This window comes from Ranitomeya variabilis, chromosome 4 (assembly GCF_051348905.1).
Source record: "Ranitomeya variabilis isolate aRanVar5 chromosome 4, aRanVar5.hap1, whole genome shotgun sequence".
Lineage (NCBI taxonomy): Eukaryota > Metazoa > Chordata > Amphibia > Anura > Dendrobatidae > Ranitomeya > Ranitomeya variabilis.
The window spans coordinates 593,111,979-593,134,291 of NC_135235.1; the positions used below are offsets into that span (position 1 = coordinate 593,111,979).

At 41.7% G+C, this 22,313-nt stretch overlaps 1 protein-coding gene across 1 annotated transcript in view; it reads right to left on the reverse strand.

Moving 5' to 3' along the window:
- Positions 1-901: 901 nt before the first annotated feature.
- DOK5 (docking protein 5) overlaps positions 902-22,313 on the reverse strand; it is a 154,072-nt gene continuing 132,660 nt past the window's right edge. The window contains exons 3-8 of the mRNA XM_077253171.1: positions 14,819-14,933; positions 11,964-12,083; positions 10,442-10,631; positions 9,085-9,220; positions 5,760-5,880; positions 902-2,848 (exon numbers count right to left, since the gene is read on the reverse strand). Of these exons, the coding sequence (XP_077109286.1) occupies positions 2,784-2,848; positions 5,760-5,880; positions 9,085-9,220; positions 10,442-10,631; positions 11,964-12,083; positions 14,819-14,933 (747 nt within the window). The 3' untranslated portion in view covers positions 902-2,783. The remainder of the gene's footprint in view (positions 2,849-5,759; positions 5,881-9,084; positions 9,221-10,441; positions 10,632-11,963; positions 12,084-14,818; positions 14,934-22,313) is intronic.

Sequence of the window (22,313 nt, forward strand, 5' to 3'; positions counted from 1 at the left end):
ACTGATATCCAATCATTTGTTGGCGGCTTTTTGCCCTGTGTTCAATATCATGCAGTGATTATGTTTAATAATTGAACACTATGACGCCTTTCTTTGGGCGACTCGTTGATTCATCGCCAGTGTAATTGATCAGAAAACAAATTATCACATAACAATCTGTAGTAATTTGTGATTTTTCCATATCCACCTTGAATTTCTGTGTCCTTAGAACATTTTCTTTGTAAATTGCGGCAATTTCAAAAATCATGCAAAAGTTTATATTACAAGCTGTGATTAGTTTGTGAAATAATTGTATTTTGCAAATTGTGCATTGTATGAATATATCAAGTGTCATCTAGCTGTGTTTCATAGAAGAGACCACTTGCTGGTTATGATGTTTGATCTGTGATATACACGTAATTTTGATACCGCTGCAGCCATGGTAAGGAAGGTCCAGGCAGGGCCCGAGATCTGTGCAAAACAGTCGCTTTCCAGCTGTTACCACAAATCCACACGGCTCAGCATGTCCGGATGCCTCAGATAAGGGCCAGCAGACATAAGCTGCATTTGATCAGTTCTCACATTATATAAGGATTATGACCGGACGGGCCCATATGAGCATACACAGGACTGGTCAAAACAGCAAACTGGTAATAGATCCCAGCTGAGAACATCTAGTTATGATAAGATATATTATTACGCGTCACAAAATAGTATTATGTAACATAATGCTGTAAAATTCATCACTATTTTATGACACTGAATTTCATTTTGTACAACAAATAATATATATCCCAGCTGCTGCTGCTGCTGCTGCAGAACCTCATGATGTCTGCCTCAGCTGTTGGTTTAAAATTCTTACAAGACAAAAAAAAGACACAGAAAAGATAGACCTTAAAAAGAATTTTGTAACAATTAGTTTAAAATGTAATCATGATGTCATTTATTTTAAGAAATCAGTGGAGGTTGTAAGTAATGATGACAACAGGATGACTGAAAGCCAAAGATCGCCTGAGAAAAGAACTCTGAGATTGGAAATGAATAGAGTGATAAATAGAAAAGAAATCCTCAATTGCAGAATAATTTATGCTCTCCAGATTATGTCCCCATTCTGGGCCTCTTCCTGATATAATTTCTTTTTTTTTCCTAGGCCCCTTACTGTAATAATGTCCCCATAATGGGCCCCTTCTTGGTATACTGTCCCCATCCTATAATAATGTCCTCCATCCTGTGCCTCCATGGGCCTCTTCCTGGCATAATTGGCTAGCTTGGATGCACATCCAACTGAAGCTAGCGTTGGCAGACCCACCCCGCACATGCCCATCTACGACCACGATCGTTACGCCCCTGTAGGGTTGGAGTCAATGTCTTGCTGCCAATCTACATGTGAATTTCCTCAAAGAACAGGAAGTAAGAGGTTGGAATAGTCCTTGTTGTCAATGTGAAAATTGCAAGATTTATGTTTGTTTTACTACACATTGTGATATGAAAGAAAATCCAATTAGAACTAATCTTGTGTGAATCCATAGTGATATATAGTGCTATATTCTGCAAATTATTGCTCTCTCCCTTACCACCTACACTTCAGGCTCCTGTATGTGCTGTATTAAGGGGAATCTGTCAGCAGGTTGTTTTGTTATGTAATCTGAGAGCAACAAATGTAAGAGCAAAGCTCCTGATTACAGAGATGTGTCACTTACTCGGTTGTGTTATTACAATCAGCAATTTATTAGCAGGAGATTATCACCACAGGACAACTGGGCTCATGCCTCCTAGTCCAACCACATCTCTAACATTGAGCTTTCTCATTGTATAATGTTTACAGAAAGTTGTAGTGCGGGCGGGTTATACACAGCTCGACAACTGAGCTCTGATAGATCTGCAGCACAAAAAAATGATTCTATCACAACTGCAGAACCCAGTAAACTAAGTGGTACATCACTACAATCAGGGTCTCTGTCCCTACATAACGCTGCGGTCAGATTACATAGCAAAAACCTGCTAACAGTTTCCCTTTAACTCTTAAACTGTAAAGCGCTGCGGAATATGTTGGCGCTAAATAAATAAAGATGATTATTATTATTATTAACTTATATCCCAAAAGTTCTCTACCAGGCTTTTACCTGTTTCTTTTTTTTTTTTAATAGATGACAAGGAGACCCATTTGTAGAAAGCCAGGATGGTCCATTAATCATTAGTGTCATAAAAAAAGTTAATAAGGATTAATTTTCTCCAATTCATAATATCCATAAATGCTGTATTTCCTAGATTTGAATTTTAGCCATTTTTGATTTTCTCCACAGCAGAAACATTTCGCCAATCCAGGGATTTAGAGGCACACGGGGAAAATGAATATGTGTGTACAATAACCAGCCAGGGAGATACAAAAGGACAAGACTCAGACCCCCCAAAAACAGAACTTAAAACAAGAAAATGCAAAAGTGATCAGATCCGAGAAGTCATAGGTTGCTCTCCAGCTGATGTGAAATTACTCCCAGCCGTTTCTGATAGAATGCTAGGAGTTGTAGTTCCACAACAAGCAGCAGAGTTGCCAGATTACACTCGTTGATATGAACAGATGATATTTCATTAAGGTAAAAATAAAAAAGAAGTTCTTTCTAAATGTTTAAAGCACAGTGTTGGTGAGAATAAAAAAAAGTTGCATTTTAGAATATATAAATATCCGGGCTGATGGTTGGCACCGCTCGTCTCGTCGGTCGCAGGAGATAAGTAGTTCGAGCTTTCTCTTTAGTTCCAAATAGTATATTGTTAAAGTATAACCAAGAAGTCCACAGCAGCGTCTGTCAGTGCTCAGACCGGTACGTGGGAAATGTGTCTGTCCGATGAAGCTTCTGTGGGTTGGAGAGGTCTTCACACCAGGAGGAGACAGAAGAAGAAAGAAAAATTGTAAGATTACCTTTTTATCATTCGATTTGGGCCAATGATGTGAGAGGTCACTTATTTCAGAGCCTGTATTCTACATATTCTCAACATTTTACAACTTTATTTCAGACATCTAGATATTTTGGCACTGACTTATTATCTCGACACGTAGAAATATTCTTATATCAGACTGCTAGCTACACATTATCTCAGAAGATTCTACTATTAATAATATCTCAGGATACCATATTATTATTTGTGACTAGAGATGGGCTTTGCCCAGCTCTTCCCACTTGCCCTGTAGCGGTGGCAAGTTGGGTTAATATTTGTGGGGTTGATGTCACCTTTGTATTGTCTGGTGACATCAAACCCATGGATTAGTAATGGAGAGGCATCTATAAGGCTATCAAAGGTTGATATCAAAGCAACCTGGGCTTCCATAACATCTCAGCAGTAATAGATGCAAAAGGAGCCCCAACCAAGTAGTGAGTACATTTACTGAACATACATTTCAGTAGGCCAACATTTCAGATTTTAAAATCATTTTTCAAGCTGGTGTTATAAAGTATTCTAATTTACTGAGATAATGACTTTTGGGTTTTCATTGGCTGTAAGTCATAATCATCAACATTAACAGAAATAAACACTTGAAATAGATCACTCAGGTTGTAATGACTCTATATAATATATGAGTTTCACTTTTTGTATTGAAGAATTGAAATACATTAACTTTTTGATGATATTCGAATTTTGTAAGAAGCACCTGTATGTTGTCTGTAATATAACACACAAGGCTGTATTACCCAAGAACGCCACTAGATGGCGATACCTGACAACTGCAGGCTGCACTGTTGGGCTTGACACTGAACAGTAACTATAAGGAGAGGTGAGGCACAGACAAAAGCTGACGCAAATCTATTCTCTTCCTAGGAGGCGATTATAAATTCATATAATGTATCCAAGTAAATGAAGCCAAGTATGTTGGAAATCAATAACATGTCCTCAGCCGGCTCAAGTAATTGAGATTGATGCAGATCATTTACCAATGTACTTGTGGCCGATTTCATGGAGTATTTTTTATTTTTCATTTAATTTAATTATCCTACCTGATCTCCATGTGGAGCGGCTGCCGGCTCCTTAATATGTAAACTGATTTACTTTTCATTAGTAGAAGAGTAATTAATAATCCTGCACATATATTAATGACGGGAGCGAGCAGCTGATTAACAAGCTTCACCTTCGCTGTGACTGTACTGTGGTTTGTTATACTAGGGCCTCGGTCTGCAAGTAACTCATGTATTATTTGTATTTAGTGAGTGCACCATTATCTCAAAGATGTGAGATAACAATTGAGTCATCTGCAGTAACAAGTCACTGCTCTAAAATAATACATCAGAGCTCTGAGATAATAAGTCAGAGCGCTGAGACAATAATTCAAAGCTCTGAGAAAATAAGTCAGAGCTCTGAGACAATAATTTAAAGATCTAAGATAATAAGTCAGAGCTCTGAGATAATAAGACAGAGCTCTAAGATAATAAGTCAGAGCTCTGAGAACAGCGCCGTGCACAACAGGCAGGTAAGCTGCAATTACCTGCCTGTTATTGCTTAGTTACATTTTTGTTTTTTTGTAAAATCCCGGATATACCCTTTAATAACAGGACTAACTAATTTTATCCCTGCACTAATGTAAAACGTAGTGCTTAGCGCACCAAGTTATTATATTAGGGCACCTAAAAGTTAGGACTGCCTTGTTTTACATTATTGCAGCAATATAATAAGTCAGTGCTGCTATTTTATAAATATTCTAATGTAATAACTCTGTGCCCTGAGATAATAAGTCTATGCCATGAGATAATAAGTCAGTGCCCTTATGATATAGGCGAGTGCTCAAATATAATAAATCAGTGCCCTGAGATAAGTCCTTGCTCATATAAGTGAATGCTCCAATATATAAAGTCAATGTATTAAGACGATAACTAAGTGCTCTTATGTATAAGTAAATGCTTTAATATAATAAGTCAGCGTCTGAAGTAAGTCACCACTGTTATTTTACAAATGCTCTAATAAAATAAGTAAGTGCCTGACTCCCCTGAGGTAATAAGTCAGTTGACAGTGACCTATAATGATAAATTAGTGCTTTTATATTCTATGCCAGTGTCTCGAGATGATAAGTCAGTGCTGCTATGTTATTTACAAGTGTAATAATATAGTAAGTCAATGCTCTTATATTATAATGGAAGGCTTTTACTATAATAAGTCAGTGTTCAAGATAAGTCAGTGCTTTTATTTTATAGGAAAGTGCAGTAATATAATAAGTCATTGCTGGTGCATTAGAAAGTAGTGTTTTATTATGTCAGTGCCTTGAGATAATAAGTCAGTTCTCTTATGCTGTAAGTGGTGTAATATAATAAGTCAGTATTCCTATAGTGTAAGTTCTCTAGTATAACTCAGTGCGCTGAGATAATAAGTCAGTGCTCCTATATTATACGTAAGTGGTCTAGTATAATAAATCAGTTCCCTGAGATAGGTCAGTTCTCTCATGCTATAAGTGCTGTAATATAATAAGTCAGTATTCTTATACTGTAAGGTCTCTAGTATAATAGCTCAGTGCCCTGAGATAATAAGTCAGTGCTCCTATATTATACTTAAGTGGTCTAGTATAATAAATCAGTTCCCTGAGATAGGTCAGTTCTCTCATGCTATAAGTGCTGTAGTATAATAAGTCAGTATTCTTATAGTGTAAGGTCTCAAGTATAATAACTCAGTGCCCTGAGATAATAAGTCAGTGCTCCTATAAGAGTGCTGTAATATAATAAGTCAGTACACTGAAATAATAAGTCAGCGCTCTTCTAAAAGTCAATGATGTAAAGTTGTAGGTAGAATTCTTTGTACTTCACCTTGCAGGCTGTAGAGCTGTCCTGTACTGTGCTGTCTTGTAATGTGCTGCCAGTATGCGCTGCGAGGTAATGGGACCATGGTGTTGAGAGATACTGTCCTCTCGCTCATTCGCATTTGAAGCTGAAAGAAAAGCACAATAATCTTATTAGCAGCCTCCTTCCACTATATAGCTCTGTCCCCTACCTAAGATCAGGATACTACTTGCAAAAATTCTTCATGATCCCATTTTCATCCCGCTCCTGGTAATCCACATTGATTTCTCCATGCTGACTGGACCCTTTAATTGTTATAGCGGGTTTTCCTCCTGATATCCTGATAAGCATGCCGATGCCTTAGAATTACCAAGTATATATATCCACCCATCCCGTATTAAATAGCCACTGAAATTTCACAAAATTTTATATAAATTAATATTACAAGTGAAAATAAAAAACTTTGGAATTTTTTTTTATCAGAAAAAACTGCTTCTTTCTCCACTCACTCTGGAAAACTGATAAAAATCCATCTTGGCCAAAATATGACAAACTGCCAGCTTTACTGAGGGATAAGATTACAGCTATTGATTGAAGTCTATGGAGAGGGGTGGAGGAACAGAGTGAGGTAAAGTAGCACAGATGCAGAGTGATGCTGCTGAAATCACAGCTACACTGCTCAGTACTGCTTTATAATTCCCTCCATGCTGCTGCTACTACTTATGAGCATTTGCTGCAAAGAGAGACAAGTGTAGAAATCCTCATGTCACTGTGTGCTGTGTATTGATGACATCCTAGCAGCTACCCTCCACCCACTAGCTCAGAGACAGCTGACAATTATAGAGAGCCTACAGAGGGGAAAAGTGGTGAAAATACAGGACACAAGTCATCAGAGACATCGATCGGCAAACAGCAGCCATGTCTTATATGGCGGCTGCTATCAGCAATCATCACACATCTTCTGTGCCGTGAATGTAGTGACATCCATTTCAGGACCATGGAGAGCGGCACCGCAATGAACAGCGCATAGTACTGAACAGCGGCGGCTACCAGCACAATCATGGGCCCATCACTAATCAGAGTGTGAGGAGAAGGAGCAAATCTCAGTATGACTGTCCAGGTGGAGAAGGGGAGCCACACACTGACACTTGGGGTATGGGATAATGACACCGACACTTGGATACAGGGTAATGATGCTGATTCTTGGAGCATAGGACAATGATACTGACATTTGGTGTACAGGATCATTACAGACTGACACGGTGCACAAGACAATGACACTGACACTTGGGGTACAGGACAAGGACACTGACACTTGGAGTACAGGACAAGGACACTGACACTTGGGGTACAGGACAAGGACACTGACACTTGGAGTACAGGACAAGGACACTGACACTTGGAGTACAGGACAAGGACACTGACACTTGGAGTACAGGACAAGGACACTGACACTTGGAGTACAGGACAAGGACACTGACACTTGGAGTACAGGACAAGGACACTGACACTTGGAGTACAGGACAAGGACACTGACACTTGGAGTACAGGACAAGGACACTGACACTTGGGGTACAGGACAAGGACACTAACGCTTGGGGTACAGGACAAGGACACTGACACTTGGGGTGCAGGACAGTGACATTGACACTTGGGGTACAGGGCAAGGACACTGACACTTGGGGTACAGGGCAAGGACACTGACACGTGGGGTACAGGACAAGGACACTAACGCTTGGGGTACAGGGCAATGACACTGACACTTGGGGTACAAGACAATGACTGACACTTGGGGTACAGGACAATGACACTGACACTTGGGGTACAAGACAATGACTGACACTTGGGGTACAGGACAAGGACACTGACACTTGGGGTACAGGACAAGGACACTAACGCTTGGGGTACAGGGCAATGACACTGACACTTGGGATACAGAACAGTGACATTGACACTTGGGGTATAGGGCAATGACACTTGGGGTACAGGACAAGGACACTGACACTTGGGATACAGAACAATGACACTGACACTTGGGGTACAGGACAATGACACTGACACTTGGGGTACAGGGAAATGACACTGACACTTGGGTAACAGAACAATGACACTGACACTTGGGATACAGGACAGTGACATTGACACTTGGGGTACAGGACAAGGACACTGACACTTGGGGTACAGGACAAGGACACTGACACTTGGGGTACAGGACAAGGACACTGACACTTGGGATACAGGACAGTGACATTCACACTTGGGGCACAGGATTTTGGCACACTGATGGTTGAGGTAGAAGATTATAACACACTGATACTAGAACAGTGGCACACTGGTTTACAGGATAATGACACCCACACTTGGAAGACACGGTAATGACACTGACACTTGGGGGACAGAATAATGATACTAATACTTGGGGTAAAGACTAATGACACTGACACTTGGGGTACAGGGTGATGGCACTCTAGTTCAATCATTCCCATTATCCTCCACTAGTTGGCACTCTCTTTTTGTCCTTGTGTTATAAAATCCTCCTTGCGGTATTCTGAAATGACTCCGGGAGGGTTGAAGGCTCGGTCTTGTATTACAAGTTTCAGACGTTGTGCGCTAGAGTCATAAATTGAAGAAGACCAGACTCATCAGATAAGGACGACATATTTCCTAATTACAAATGTTTATTTAGTTGCTATGCTTGACTTGAGGGTTCTTCATGCTGCTTTGGAGAAGAAGATAATGTCCGATTCCCCTTCATCATCATTATGTCATCATTAGTCCTTATTAAAGAGGCACTACTCCTGAATACTAATATAGGGACATCCTGAAGACTATTGCATGCTACTTATCATAACACGGGGCAGGAAGATGTGACCCCTGGGAGACAATCGCCTCTTAGGAGGGGCTGTTCCCTTTTATGACCCAATAGAGGGTAGATGGAGGATTGCACTAAAGTGCTCAACCCCCTTGAATGTTTATGCATATACTTTATGGAAGTTTACTCGAAATATTGGAGAATGCCTGTTTTGAGCCATTTAGGTCAGTAAGTAGTAGATATTGATTTATTTCATTGTACTAAGACTGAAAATGATAGATAGATAGATAGATAGATAGATATGAGAGATAAATAGATAGAAGATAGATATGAGATAGATAGATATGAGCTAGATAGATAGATAGATAGATAGATAGATAGATAGATAGATAGATAGATATGAGATACATAGATATGAGAGATAAATAGATAGAAGATAGATATGAGATAGATAGATATGAGATAGATAGATAGATAGATAGATAGATAGATAGATAGATAGATAGATAGATAGTCAGAAGCAATTATCTTGGTACATACCATTGAATTCTTGACGCTCTGTAGTAACCGCTCATGTTGTTCGGCTATGGCTAGAGCGGCTGAATGAACCTTGTGATAAATGGCTTCACCTTCTCTGGTTTGAAAGATAAACAGTCCTTCCCCGGTGTCACACATTCTGCCAACAGACAAGCATAACATGAGTCTTCTTCAGCCCATCCATAACTCTTCCCCTAGAGAGTGTCATCGCCTGTCTGCCACCATCACAGCGGAGACTTCCCGGCCCTGAGCAAACACACACTGAGATAAGAATATTATCACCCACCCCAGGATTATCTATCAGTATAAAAAAAACTGCTAATGACTGAGTGAGTCTTTTGGGATTGTGTCATATGAAATGTCCCCTGGAAGATTAGAGATGGACATAACAAGACAGGAAGTATATGAAAATTTTATATAGATTCATTATCCCTTAGAAATATATACAATAACAAATGTATACAATGGGTTAACATTTGTGCCAAATCTATATGATGCCATTGTCAACTTGGAGACTTGTTCGATTCTATAAGGTATTGTAGCTTGCCGGTCCAACCAATAATGGGCATCTAATTATATAAATGTATCTCTTCATTTATTCGATCATATACCGTACTTTTTACTCCATGAGCTATACAATGATGGACCTTTATTTAATGTATGACCATTACTTTAGCCGTGGAGCTTTATCCAATGGATCCAATAATGGACCTTTAATTCAATGATGGATCTTTATCCAATAATGAACCTACATCTAATGATGAACCATTTTCCAATGATGAACTTACACCCAAAGATGAACCTACATCCATTAATGAACCGTTCTGCAAAGATGTAACTACATTTACTGATGGATCTTTCTCAAATGATGGACCTTCATTTAGTGATGGACTTTTTCCCAGTGATAAACCAATATTTAATGATGGACCTTTATCCAATGACGAACATTCATTTAGTGATGAAGCTACATCCAATGGTGGGCATACTTCCAAAGATGGACCTACATCCAATGATTGGCCTATACCCAAAAATGCATTTTTATTCAATGATGAACCTATATCCAGATATTGACCTTTATCCTCTAATGGACCTTTGTTTAAAAATCAACCTTTGTCCAATAATGGTTCTTTGTGTAATGATTTGTCCAATGATAGCCCTTCATCTAATGAAGGACCTTTATCTAATGATGACATTTAATGACAGGCTTCTGTCCACTGATGAACCTATATACAGGCACAGACCTTTAATTAATAATGGAGCGGCATCTAATCATGGACATTTATGTACTGCTGGACCTTTATCTAAGGATCAGGGCATCCATTCAATAAGAGCAGGTCATGTAAGGCTTCTATCTACCCACCTGCCAGCTTCAAATGTGAACCAGGCTGGGTCCCGTCCGTACCTCCGCAATGAGCTTAGCGGCCAAGACACCAGCTTCAACCTGGGGTTCTGCACATCCCATAAGCTGATGTTCTCAAAGGTGATCTGCAGTGTGCACTCCCCATGGACATCTGTATTAGGGGACGGCATCAAATACACATTGAATCTCTCTGGGAGAAAAACAGAACGTTAGTCAAAAATCTTTCTAAGAAAAACTAGGATAGAAAATATACAGAAAAATAAAGTCAACCATAGATTATACAGTATAATAAGCCATTGTAACAACATAACATGGATTTCAGTATGAGGATTAGTACATAATCTTTAGTAGTTTATAACATTTTTTCTACAGTCACATCCAAAGCTGCATTCAGTTTTACTGCATGACATCATGTAATTGTTGAGCCCTGTTGTTTAAAAGGAATCTGTCATCAGCGTTTTGCTTCCTAATCTTCCTAATCATAGAGCGGCATAATGTGGGGTCAGATACCCTGTTTCTAGTGATGTGACATTTACTGGGCTGCCTGCTATAATATTTATAATATCACAGTTTTATCAGCAGGGGATTATCACTAGAGGACTAGTTGGCCTGCTGCCATATAGTTCAACCCTCCTCCACCATTGATTGGCAACTTTCTGCCTAGGCACAGTGTACACAGATAGCGGCCAATCAATGGTGTAGGTGGGGATATAAAGAGCTCAGCATTCGGGGATATAAAGAGCTCAGCATTCAGAGAACTGGTAGATCTGCTTCAGACAAAACAGCTTTTATTCAAAACTGCAGCAATCAGTAAAACCAGTCATACATTGCTGGAATCAGGTCTCCTGCCCCTTCGTCATGCTGCTTTCTGATTGGGTAGCAAACACCTGGTGTCAGAATCCTTTTAAGTGATCATCATGAATATCATAAATATAGGTAGTGAAGAAATCCTACATCTTCCACCATGCAATGAAACTTAAAGGGATTGTCCACTATTTGGACAACCCCTTCTCATGCCTCGTTAAAATAAAAACACATACCTATGCCCGGTGCCGGGACCATTCCACTCGCTTTTCCGTGGCTCATGTGAGGTTGTTATGACACGTGAACCCTGCGCCCAATCAGCACTGGCGTCACTATCCCTACCTCGGACGCACTGAACAGGATGTGAGGGCTGCGGCTGCTCTCTGACTTCCTCTTCTTGTTCGATATGTCCAAATGCGGGGGCAGGGACGCCAGCTCACACGTCATAACAACCACACGAGAGCCACGGGAAGGCGAGAGCTGACACCGCTGGAACGGCACCAGCACCAGAGGCGAGTATACACGTTTTTATTTTAACAGGGCCAAACATGAGAAGGGGTTAACCAAATAGTGGACACCCCCTTTAACACCTTTAATTAAGCATCTCAGTTAAAGGTGTAACTGCCAGCCAAGGTTCCAGGTAGCTGAAGTCAGCAGATCTGTTCAGCTTTGGATGTGACTGGAGTACTTGCACCACCGGCCCTTTATCATCTCTCACCATTCTGCTCTCTTTCTACACCAGTTGCCAGCAGATCTGGTTCCCCCAAACTTATGTCATTAATCCGGGTCCCAAGACACTCAGTGTGCAGCACCTTACACCATTCATCAGCTTCAAGATCTGCAGGAAAACACAAAACAAGGCAGGTATACCATAAATGTCATTGTGCCGCTAATATACAGCCCTTAAAGGGCCAGTCCAGCCTTGTGCAAATACCTCTTAGTCAATACATAACAGGGATTCAGAAACTTTCTAATAGACATAAGAGTCCTAATCAACATTTTTTTTTTAGTCACTTTTCCTTATTTGTCTTTTGCGCAAAATCAAAAATGCTCTTTATTTTTTACTTTAACCTATTTGCAACATTTTATCTCAAAAAATCGCATGTGCTACCTAAAAATCACAAAAAAAGGTGCAAAAATTTGGGGCCCATGAAATCTTTCTAGGGAGGCGACTACATTTGCTCCAAAATTTTGCGACTTTCTGACAAGTTGCAATTGATAAATTAGGTGAAGATGCTGAACATAAAAAAAAACAAAATAAATGTAGAAAGGCACAAATAAAAGAATAAAGAACAACAGAAAATTAGGTGTAAAACAACAAAAACTAGCCCAAAAAAGTTGCAAATGCCATAATAAAAATCAGACTTTTGGGATTTAATCTCTCATCATTAAGATCTCGCATGCCATCAGTGAATGGATACATATTTTTTATAAATCCAGAAGCTGAAAATCCATTTCAATTAAGTCCTGCTTATACGGCTGTAGATTGTTATTCCTCCGGACGCGTTTTAAGTTGCCATTATATAACTGGCTCCTCTCCAGCCCATTAAGGCCGGTTTCCAGCTGCAGTGAGCGACGGTCGCCCCGTGTCTCGCTGCACTTACTTCTATAAAGCGCATCATCGATGGTCTTCAGAAACGGTTAATAAATTTCACATCTGGTTTTTAGGCTTAATTGGTAAATGGGGAATAAGATATCGCTTCTCTCATCAGTCATGTAAATAGTGGTAGGAGGCCAAGTGTGAGCAGAATCCTCAATGTTGTCAGAGGTCAGCCTGTAGCTCGGGGGTAGGGCTGCATACATCATAGAAATTACGTTTCAGACACCATTGCTATTTTGTGCTGTGGTTCTCACTTTTACCAGAAGAGTTCAGTAAAAATGTGCAAATCATAGGATGTGCTCAGTGCTCAATTTCCCTGCAGCTCCTCCACAGGCCAAGTGAGGCATTACACAGTTCTAGACAAAATCAATTGGTTCTCTTTGCAATGCCTGGAAGGGCCAGGTCTTTGTAGGATCTTGAATGTGGACCTCTTAATCTATCAACATGATGTTCGAAAGTGGGTTTTATACACCTGACGCCATTTTTAAGTGTTAACTCCACCTCCCTGTCCTAACTATTTGTTACTTTATTACAGGTGATCAGATGTCCCTGAGATTCACACACCTTATACTAAAGTAACAGCTTCTCCATCAATTACTCCAATTATTGGTGACAATTAACCACTATATCATGTCTGACAGGTTGTCATGGTTACTGAGATCACTGGTTTAATACACTAGTCAATGCCATGAAGAGGCCTTCACGAGGGAAAGTCACACCGGTCCTACTCCTCGAAATACGGTGAGGGGTAGGAAAATGTACGGCAGCCAGACCCCTCTAGTCTTCATCCTAGGTGCGCTAACAGCTCTGTATTACATTAATTTGGCTGTGGAACCAGTGGAACCGCCTTTTCTCCAAAGTGTCCCAGGAGTCCTTTTTCAACACGACAAAGCCAGGCCAAATGTTACTTGTGCTATTGTGAGCTGTCTGAGTGGCCTAAACGTGATACCATGGCCTGCAGTGTCACCAGACTTGTCTCCCATCAAGCACATCAGAGACATCATTAGCCAACAATTGTAAAGGAGCTGCCTGCAGTGGATCTTGATGATTTGCGCAAGTGCATTCACTACGGCAGAACATTCCTCAGACAACCATCAATTACCTTACAGATAACAGCCAAGGTTGTAAGTGCGGGATTTCTGCATGTCACGCTCATACTCCATACTGAATAAATCGAGATGTTTTTTAAAAAAAAATTCTATATTTTCATCATTTACTTATGATTAATATGTTTATCCATCCATAATTCTACAACTCTTCCTTCTTGGTGTTGCAGATTTAATTTTGAGGAGTGTATATCAGTAACATATTCACACTGTGATCAGACTGTATATACACATCTTATACTACAGTATCAGCTTTACATCTATTAATGCTGACAACAAGCCTCTACATAATCATTGAGAGGTTGCCCCCAGTTACTGACTACAATATACTAATCATATTGTTACATTGTGATTAGAGATGAGCGAGTGTGCTCGTTACTCGGGTTTTCCGAGCATGATCGGGTGATCTCCAAGTATTTTGGGTGTGTTCATAGATTATGTTTGTGTCCCCCGCTGCTCCATGATTTGCGGCTGCTAGACAGCCTGAACACATGCAGGGATTGCCTGTTTGTTAGGGAATCCCCACATGTATTCAGGCTGTCTAGCAGCTGCCAATCATGCAGCTGCGGAGACACAAACTAAAACTCCGAACGCACCCAAAATACTTGGAGAACACCCGAGCATGCTCAGAAAACCAGAGTAACGAGCACACTCGCTCATTACTAATTGTGATCAGACATACTGCATGATCATGTGAGTTTCTATACTCCTCAATATAACACAACATTTTACTTCTGCTATGACAGGTATTTGTGATAGGCGGCGGCCATTCTTCTATGAGGCTAGAGGGCGATCAGGAAGTGTTGGTCCGGCCGCAGCATGGCACCTAGCCGAAAAGAGCCTCTACAGGTACATCCCACATCTTACCTGACTCACAAGCAAACGTTTTGGAGGTATCATCTGTAAAGAATATTCCCACCGCGTGCTTCTTGGCTGTTTTCGGGAGTCTGACGATGCTTTTTACATTGTTCAGCTCTGTAACCTGGAATAAGAAGATGTATGGATGGTTATTGAATGGATGTTCTCCGCCGTCTCCATCTGTCCCATAGATTGGGCATGCAGGCAGGAACATGGGGTCTATGCTGTTGGAAAGTTATACATGGTCACAGGGACCCCCATCATCACTTCATCACTTGAATAGAACCAGGTTCCCACAATAAAAAAAAAAAAAAAAAAATCTAAAAGGTGTCAGGTGTGTAATATATACTAGTTTTTTGTTATATATTGTAGTATCATAGGGGTTTCAGTCTCTGGTAGATGCATGGATACACACAGGCACAGAGTTTTTAGATCAAACCTGAATAAAGTTTATTGTACTTCATAAACCTTACAGCTCCAAAATGAAAGCATCATTTCTTCAGCACAAATTAATAACAAAACAGTCTTTTCTCTGGGTAAGACAAAGAGAATCAAACCGTATCCCCAACTTGGTATTACAGACACTTCTCAGTCTCTAGTATATACTGTCCACCATGAACATTTTTTCTCCAGCTACAACACAACACACAACCAGCTGCCTGTTATTAGGTCTGTAAGAACCAGGCTGGAGCATGGAGCGACCCTTCCCACCCAGGCTCTTTTTGTCGCCCCTAAATCCTGAACCCAAAACCCAAAGCCCAAAAAAAACCACCTCAGCAACCTACACCTGCCAGCCAGGTCCTTACCGTCTGCCTTCTTACAATATATATATCTATATATATATAATTGTCTAAGGGGTACTTCCGTCTTTCTGTCTGTCCTTCTGTCTGTCTGTCAGCAACTTCCGTCACGGTTATTCATTCGCTGATTGGTCTCGCCAGCTGCCTGTCATGGCTGACGCGACCAATCAGCGACGGGCAAAGTCCGATTAGTCCCTCCCTACTCCCCTGCAGTCACTGCCCGGCGCCCGCTCCATACTCCCCGCAGTCACGGCTCACACAGGATTAATGCCAGCGGTAACAGACCGAGTTATGCCGCGGGTAACTCACTCCGTTACCGCCGCTATTAACCCTGTGTGACCAAGTTTTTACTATTGAGGCTGCCTATGCAGCTTTAATAGTAAAAACATGTAATGTGAAAAATAAAAAAATAAAAATAACAAATCATTATATACTCACCTTCCGCCGCCTTTCCGACGCTCCGGTGACCGGTCCATGCAAGCGGCAGGTTCCGGTGCTAAGTTTGGTGTGCGACAAGGACCTGCCATGACGTCACGGTCATGTGACCGCGACGTCATCACAGGCCCTGCGCGACTGCACGAGCAGGACCTGCCATGACGTCACGGTCATGTGACCGCGACGTCACCACAGGCCCTGCGGGAAGAAGCTGCGGTACCATGGGCCAGGCAGGGACAGCGCAGGAGCGCCAGGAGCAGGTGAGTATTTCATATTCACCTGTCTGCGTTCCATCCACCGGGCGCCGCTCCGTCTTCCCATCCTCTTGCACTGACTGTGCAGGTCACAGGGCACGATGACGTATTAGTGTGCGCCCCGCCCTCTGCCTGAACAGTCAGTGCGGAGAGATGGGACGCTGAGGAGCAGCGACGAGAGGTGAGTAAGTGATTTTTTTTTTCATTGCAGCAGCAGCATTACATCTGGTACAATGCTGTATGGAGCGTCTATGGGGCCATAAAGAACTGCATGGAGCATTATATGGAGCATCTATGGGGCCATAACTGCATGGAGCATTATATGGAGCATCTATGGGGCCATAACTGCATGGAGCATTATATGGGGCATCTATTGGGCCATAACTGCATGGAGCATTATATGGGGCATCTATTGGGCCATAACTGCATGGAGCATTATATGGGGCATCTATGGGGCCATAACTGCATGGAGCATTATATGGAGCATCTATGGGGCCATAACTGCATGGAGCATTATATGGGACATCTATGGGGCCATAACTGCATGGAGCATTATATGGAGCATCTATGGGGCCATAACTGCATGGAGCATTATATGGAGCATCTATGGGGCCATAACTGCATGGAGCATTATATGGGGCATCTATTGGGCCATAACTGCATGGAGCATTATATGGGGCATCTATTGGGCCATAACTGCATGGAGCATTATATGGGGCATCTATGGGGCCATAACTGCATGGAGCATTATATGGAGCATCTATGGGGCCATAACTGCATGGAGCATTATATGGGGCATCTATGGGGCCATAACTGCATGGAGCATTATATGGAGCATCTATGGGGCCATAACTGTATGGAGCATTATATGGAGCATCTATGGGGCCATAACTGCATGGAGCATTATATGAGGCATCTATTGGGCCATAACTGCATGGAGCATTATATGGGGCATCTATGGGGCCATAACTGCATGGAGCATTATATGGAGCATCTGTTGGGCCATAACTGCATGGAGCATTATATGGAGCATCTATTGGGCCATAACTGCATGGAACATTATATGGAGCATCTATTGGGCCATAACTGCATGGAGCATTATATGGGGCATCTATGGGGCCATAACTGCATGGAGCATTATATGGGGCATCTATTGGGCCATAACTGCATGGAGCATTATATGGGGCATCTATGGGGCCATAACTGCATGGAGCATTATATGAGGCATCTATTGGGCCATAACTGCATGGAGCATTATATGGGGCATCTATGAGGCCATAACTGCATGGAGCATTATATGGAGCATCTATGGGGCCATAACTGCATGGAGCATTATATGGGGCATCTATTGGGCCATAACTGCATGGAGCATTATATGGAGCATCTGTTGGGCCATAACTGCATGGAGCATTATATGGAGCATCTATGGGGCCATAAACAACTGCATGGAGCATTATATGGGGCATCTATGGGGCCATAACTGTATGGAGCATTATATGGGGCATCTATGGGGCCATAACTGCATGGAGCATTATATGGAGCATCTATGGGGCCATAACTGCATGGAGCATTATATGGGACATCTATGGGGCCATAACTGCATGGAGCATTATATGGGGCATCTATGGGGCCATAACTGCATGGAGCATTATACTACCTGACTGGGCAATATACTACGTGACTGGGCAATATACTACGTGGACATGCATTTTCTAGAATACCCGATGCGATAGAATCGGGCCACCATCTAGTATATATATATATATATATATATATATATATATATATATATATATATATATGTTTTTTAGGGAGCAGCAGCGACCTAGAAACCCTCCATAAATCATGTCCTGAAGAATAATATTCAGCCGGTGCTCTCAGTTCTGTATTCTCCTGCGATACCTCCTGCCTCATGTCACAGAAACACATATTGATTAGCGCCTGCAAAATGTACAAACAACTTCATTAAGGGAACAAAGAACTGACAGGGGTGACCAGACTGACCCCATCCTCAGCCACCACCACCAGACCTATTAACACTTTCACTGACAAGTCGCGTTCTCTGCCTGTTACCATAGATGATGAAAAAAAATCATCCATGTACATGACAAGGAAAAATGGAAGTTCATTATGGCCTTTAAAAAATGAAAAAAATGAAATATTTATAGCAATTACAGCTTCTCAGAGTATTTCAGAAGAGGTGACAGAGAGATACTGTTTACTGGGAACAGGAGGGTCCACAGCTACAAAGCAGCGCTTATCTTACGGGAGGTAAAAGACTGAGAGCAGCATAGTGTATCAGCAGCACAGAGCATTTCAGGAGTGGCATGTGATAATTTTTTGGGAAGCCACAGATTTATGTATTCACAGCAGCAGCACTTAGTATTTAAGATGCATGTTGTGACCAACCTGACCCCGTCCTTCGTCACCGCTATTCCTATGAACACTTTCCTCAACAAACCACTCTCTGCCGGTTACCTTTTAATGATGGAGTAAAATAATAAGAATGTATCTGCCTGGTTATTATAGCTTTTATAGGACCACGGTGTACACTAGTCGAAAAAAATAAGAAATATTTAAAGCTGTGCAGAGTATTTCAGGAGAGGAATGTGCTGATCTTGTTGTAGGTCACACACTGAGAGATACAGTATATTGTGTAGGATCCACAGCAGCACAGAATATTTAAGGAGAGTGGCAGGAACAAGGTCTCCCAACAACACAGGACTCCAGGAGTGAAGCCTAATAACTTTTTTATTAAGCCACAGACTTACATTTATGTAGTGCAAGAAGAAGGACCCTCACAGCAGTACAGATTATTTAAGATGCAAGTTAGTTACTTAGGGCAAAATACTGTAAAAGCTACGGTATATTTAACGCTTATACATTATACCGATTCTTGCGGAATAGCTAAACCTGCTTTATTACGGTATTTCCAGACCTAATGTATGTAAGCCTATCACATTTGATACTATTCACTAATCTTAGATTATTATGTGTGAAACTTTCCCAGAGAATATAAACCGATATTTTCTATTTCAAGCAAAAGAAAAGACTGCCTGTACAGGAAGCACCTTACCCACTAGGCCCGAGGTCACCGACCGTGGCAGAGCTCTCTGTCAGTCTGACATAACCTGAGCGTAGATGGTGGCAGCAGTAAATGCAGTGCATTAATAATAATCACTGGCAAATCCTCTATATACTTCAATTACTGCACTCTCCACTAATGATTAAGGCTGAAAACATCATTTATATGGCAGAAAGCATAACAAGGTGTCGGATGTGTGCACCCACTCTGATATACATTGTGTGGGGCATAATTATGTGACATTACAGGTTTCTCCTCCTGTGCCTTTCACTAATGTGTGATAAACGCCTGTAAAAAGTGCGACAGCAAAATAACAGTTGTCACTGTAATTCTCCTGCAAAGGTCCAGACTGGCCCTCCGCAATATAATTTATAAATTGTTGGAGTGAAGTAATCATAATTCAGACCAAGGAAATGTTCAATGTGGATAAAACTAATAAATGTACAAGAAAATAAGTACTAAAATTCCGCCCCTATGTACAAAAATATAACTATTATAACACTGGCCCTATGTAAAAAAAAAAGTACTATAACACTGCCCATATGTACAAAAATATACTGTAAGTACTGTACTACTGTCCTATGTACAAGAATGTAAGTACTATAATACTGCTCCTATGTACAAGAATGTAACTACTATAATACTGCCCCATGTACAAGAATATAACTACTATAAAACTGCCCCTATATACAAGAATGTAAGTATGAAAATCCTGCCCCTATGTAAAAGAATATAACTACTGTAATACTGCCCTCTATGTACGAGAATGTAACTACTGTAATACTGCCCCTATGTACAAGAATATAACTACTATAATACTGCCCCCTATATACAAGAAAATAACTACTGTAATACTGCTCCCTATGTACAAGAATATAACTACTATAATACTGCCCCCTACGAATGAGAATATAACTACTATAATACTGCCCCATGTACAAGAATATACTATAATACTGCCCCTGTGCACAAGAATATAACTACTATTATACTGCCCCTATATACAAGAATATAACTACTATAATACTGCCCCTATGTACAAGAATATATGGTAACTACTACAATACTGCCCCTATGTACAAGAATATAATTATTATAATACTGCCCACTATGTACAAGAATATAACTACTATAATACTGCCCCCTATGTACAAGAATATAACCAGGGACAGCGTTAGGGGCAGGCAGCTGCCTAGAGCCCCCTGCTCCTCCAGGGGCCCCCAGCCAGTGGCGTGCCACTAATAGCGGCACACCACACAGCCACTATGGGGCCCCTGAGTAAGAGCCACCCCCATCACACATTCAACTTGTCAGCATCATAGAGGCCAATACAGTTGAAAGCTGTGATGGAGGAGAGAACATCATATGACGCTCCCTCTCCCATCACTCGCTCTCTGCCTCAGCGTGTGCCAGCAGTGGAGCTGACGAGAGGCTGATACACTCTGCAGAAGCCAGAGCAGCGGGGGAACGAGGAGAAGAGGTAAGTATTGTGTGTGTGTCTGTTGCAGTATACCGTGTGTGGGTGGACTGTACTATACTGTGGTGTGTGTGTATATGTGTGTGTGGGGACTGCGCTATACTGTGTGTGTGGTGGGGCTGTATAATACTGTGTGTGGAGAGGGCTGCACTATACTCTGAGGGTGCTACATTATGTTCTATGAGGGAACTATGTTATACTCTATGAGGGGTACTGCAGTATACTCTGAGGGGGCTGTAGTATACAGAGCTGCATTATACTCTGAGGTGGGCTGCAGTATACAAGGCTGCATTATACTGAGGGGCTGCATTATACTCTGAGGGGGCTGCAGTATACAGGGCTGCATTATACTGAGGGGATGCATTATACTCTGAGGGGGCTGCAGTATACAGGGCTGCATTATACTGAGGGGCTGCATAATACTGTGAGGAGGCTGCAGCATACAGGGCTGCATTATACTCTGAGGTGGGCTGCATTATAGTCTGATAGGACTGCAGTTTACTCTAGCCGCATTATACTGAGGGGGCTACATTATGTTCTATGAGGGAACTATGTTATACTCTATGAGGGGGTACTGCAGTATACTCTGAGGGGGCTGTAGTATACAGAGCTGCATTATAGTCTGAGGTGGGCTGCAGTATACAAGGCTGCATTAAACTCTTGAGATGGGCTGCAGTGTACAGGACTGCATTATACTCTGAGGGGGCTGCAGTATACAGGGCTGCATTATACTGAGGGGCTGCATTATACTCTGAGGGGGCTGCAGTATACAGGGCTGCATTATACTCTGAGGTGGGCTGCATTATAGTCTGATGGGACTGCAGTTTACTCTGAGGAGGGCTGCATTATACTCTAAAGGAGCTGCATTATACTCTGAAGGGGCTGCAGTATACAGGGCTGAATTATACTCTGAGGGGCCGCAGTATACAGGACTGCATTATACTCTGAGGTGGACTGCATTATACTCTGAGGGGGCTGTGGTATACTCTGGGGGGGCTGCAGTATACTCTGAGGGGGGCTGCACTATAATCTATCAAGGACCAGTGTCAGTGCATTATACTATATGTACTATATGGGACTTGCATTATACTGTATCGAGGACTATCTGTACCAATCATTCTTCCTCAGGCACAGTAAGGGTAGGTGCACAGGGTCAGTGAACAATGCGGGTCGGAGGCTGCATACTTGCGCAGCGTTCAGATGTTACAGCATAGTAGCAGATGCCTGCGGATCACCCGCAGAGACAGACATGCAGAGCGTCTCTCTAGACTGCAGCATGTCAATTTATCTTGCAGAGACGCGAGTCTCCACAAGATAAATTTCACCTGTACAATGTACTGGTTGCAGTGAATCTGCATGGTTCAGTGTACACATGCGGATTCACCAGCGTTCAATAGACGGCAGCGGACATGTGCTGCTTCCAAAGCACTGCCAATTACTGACTGTGTGCACA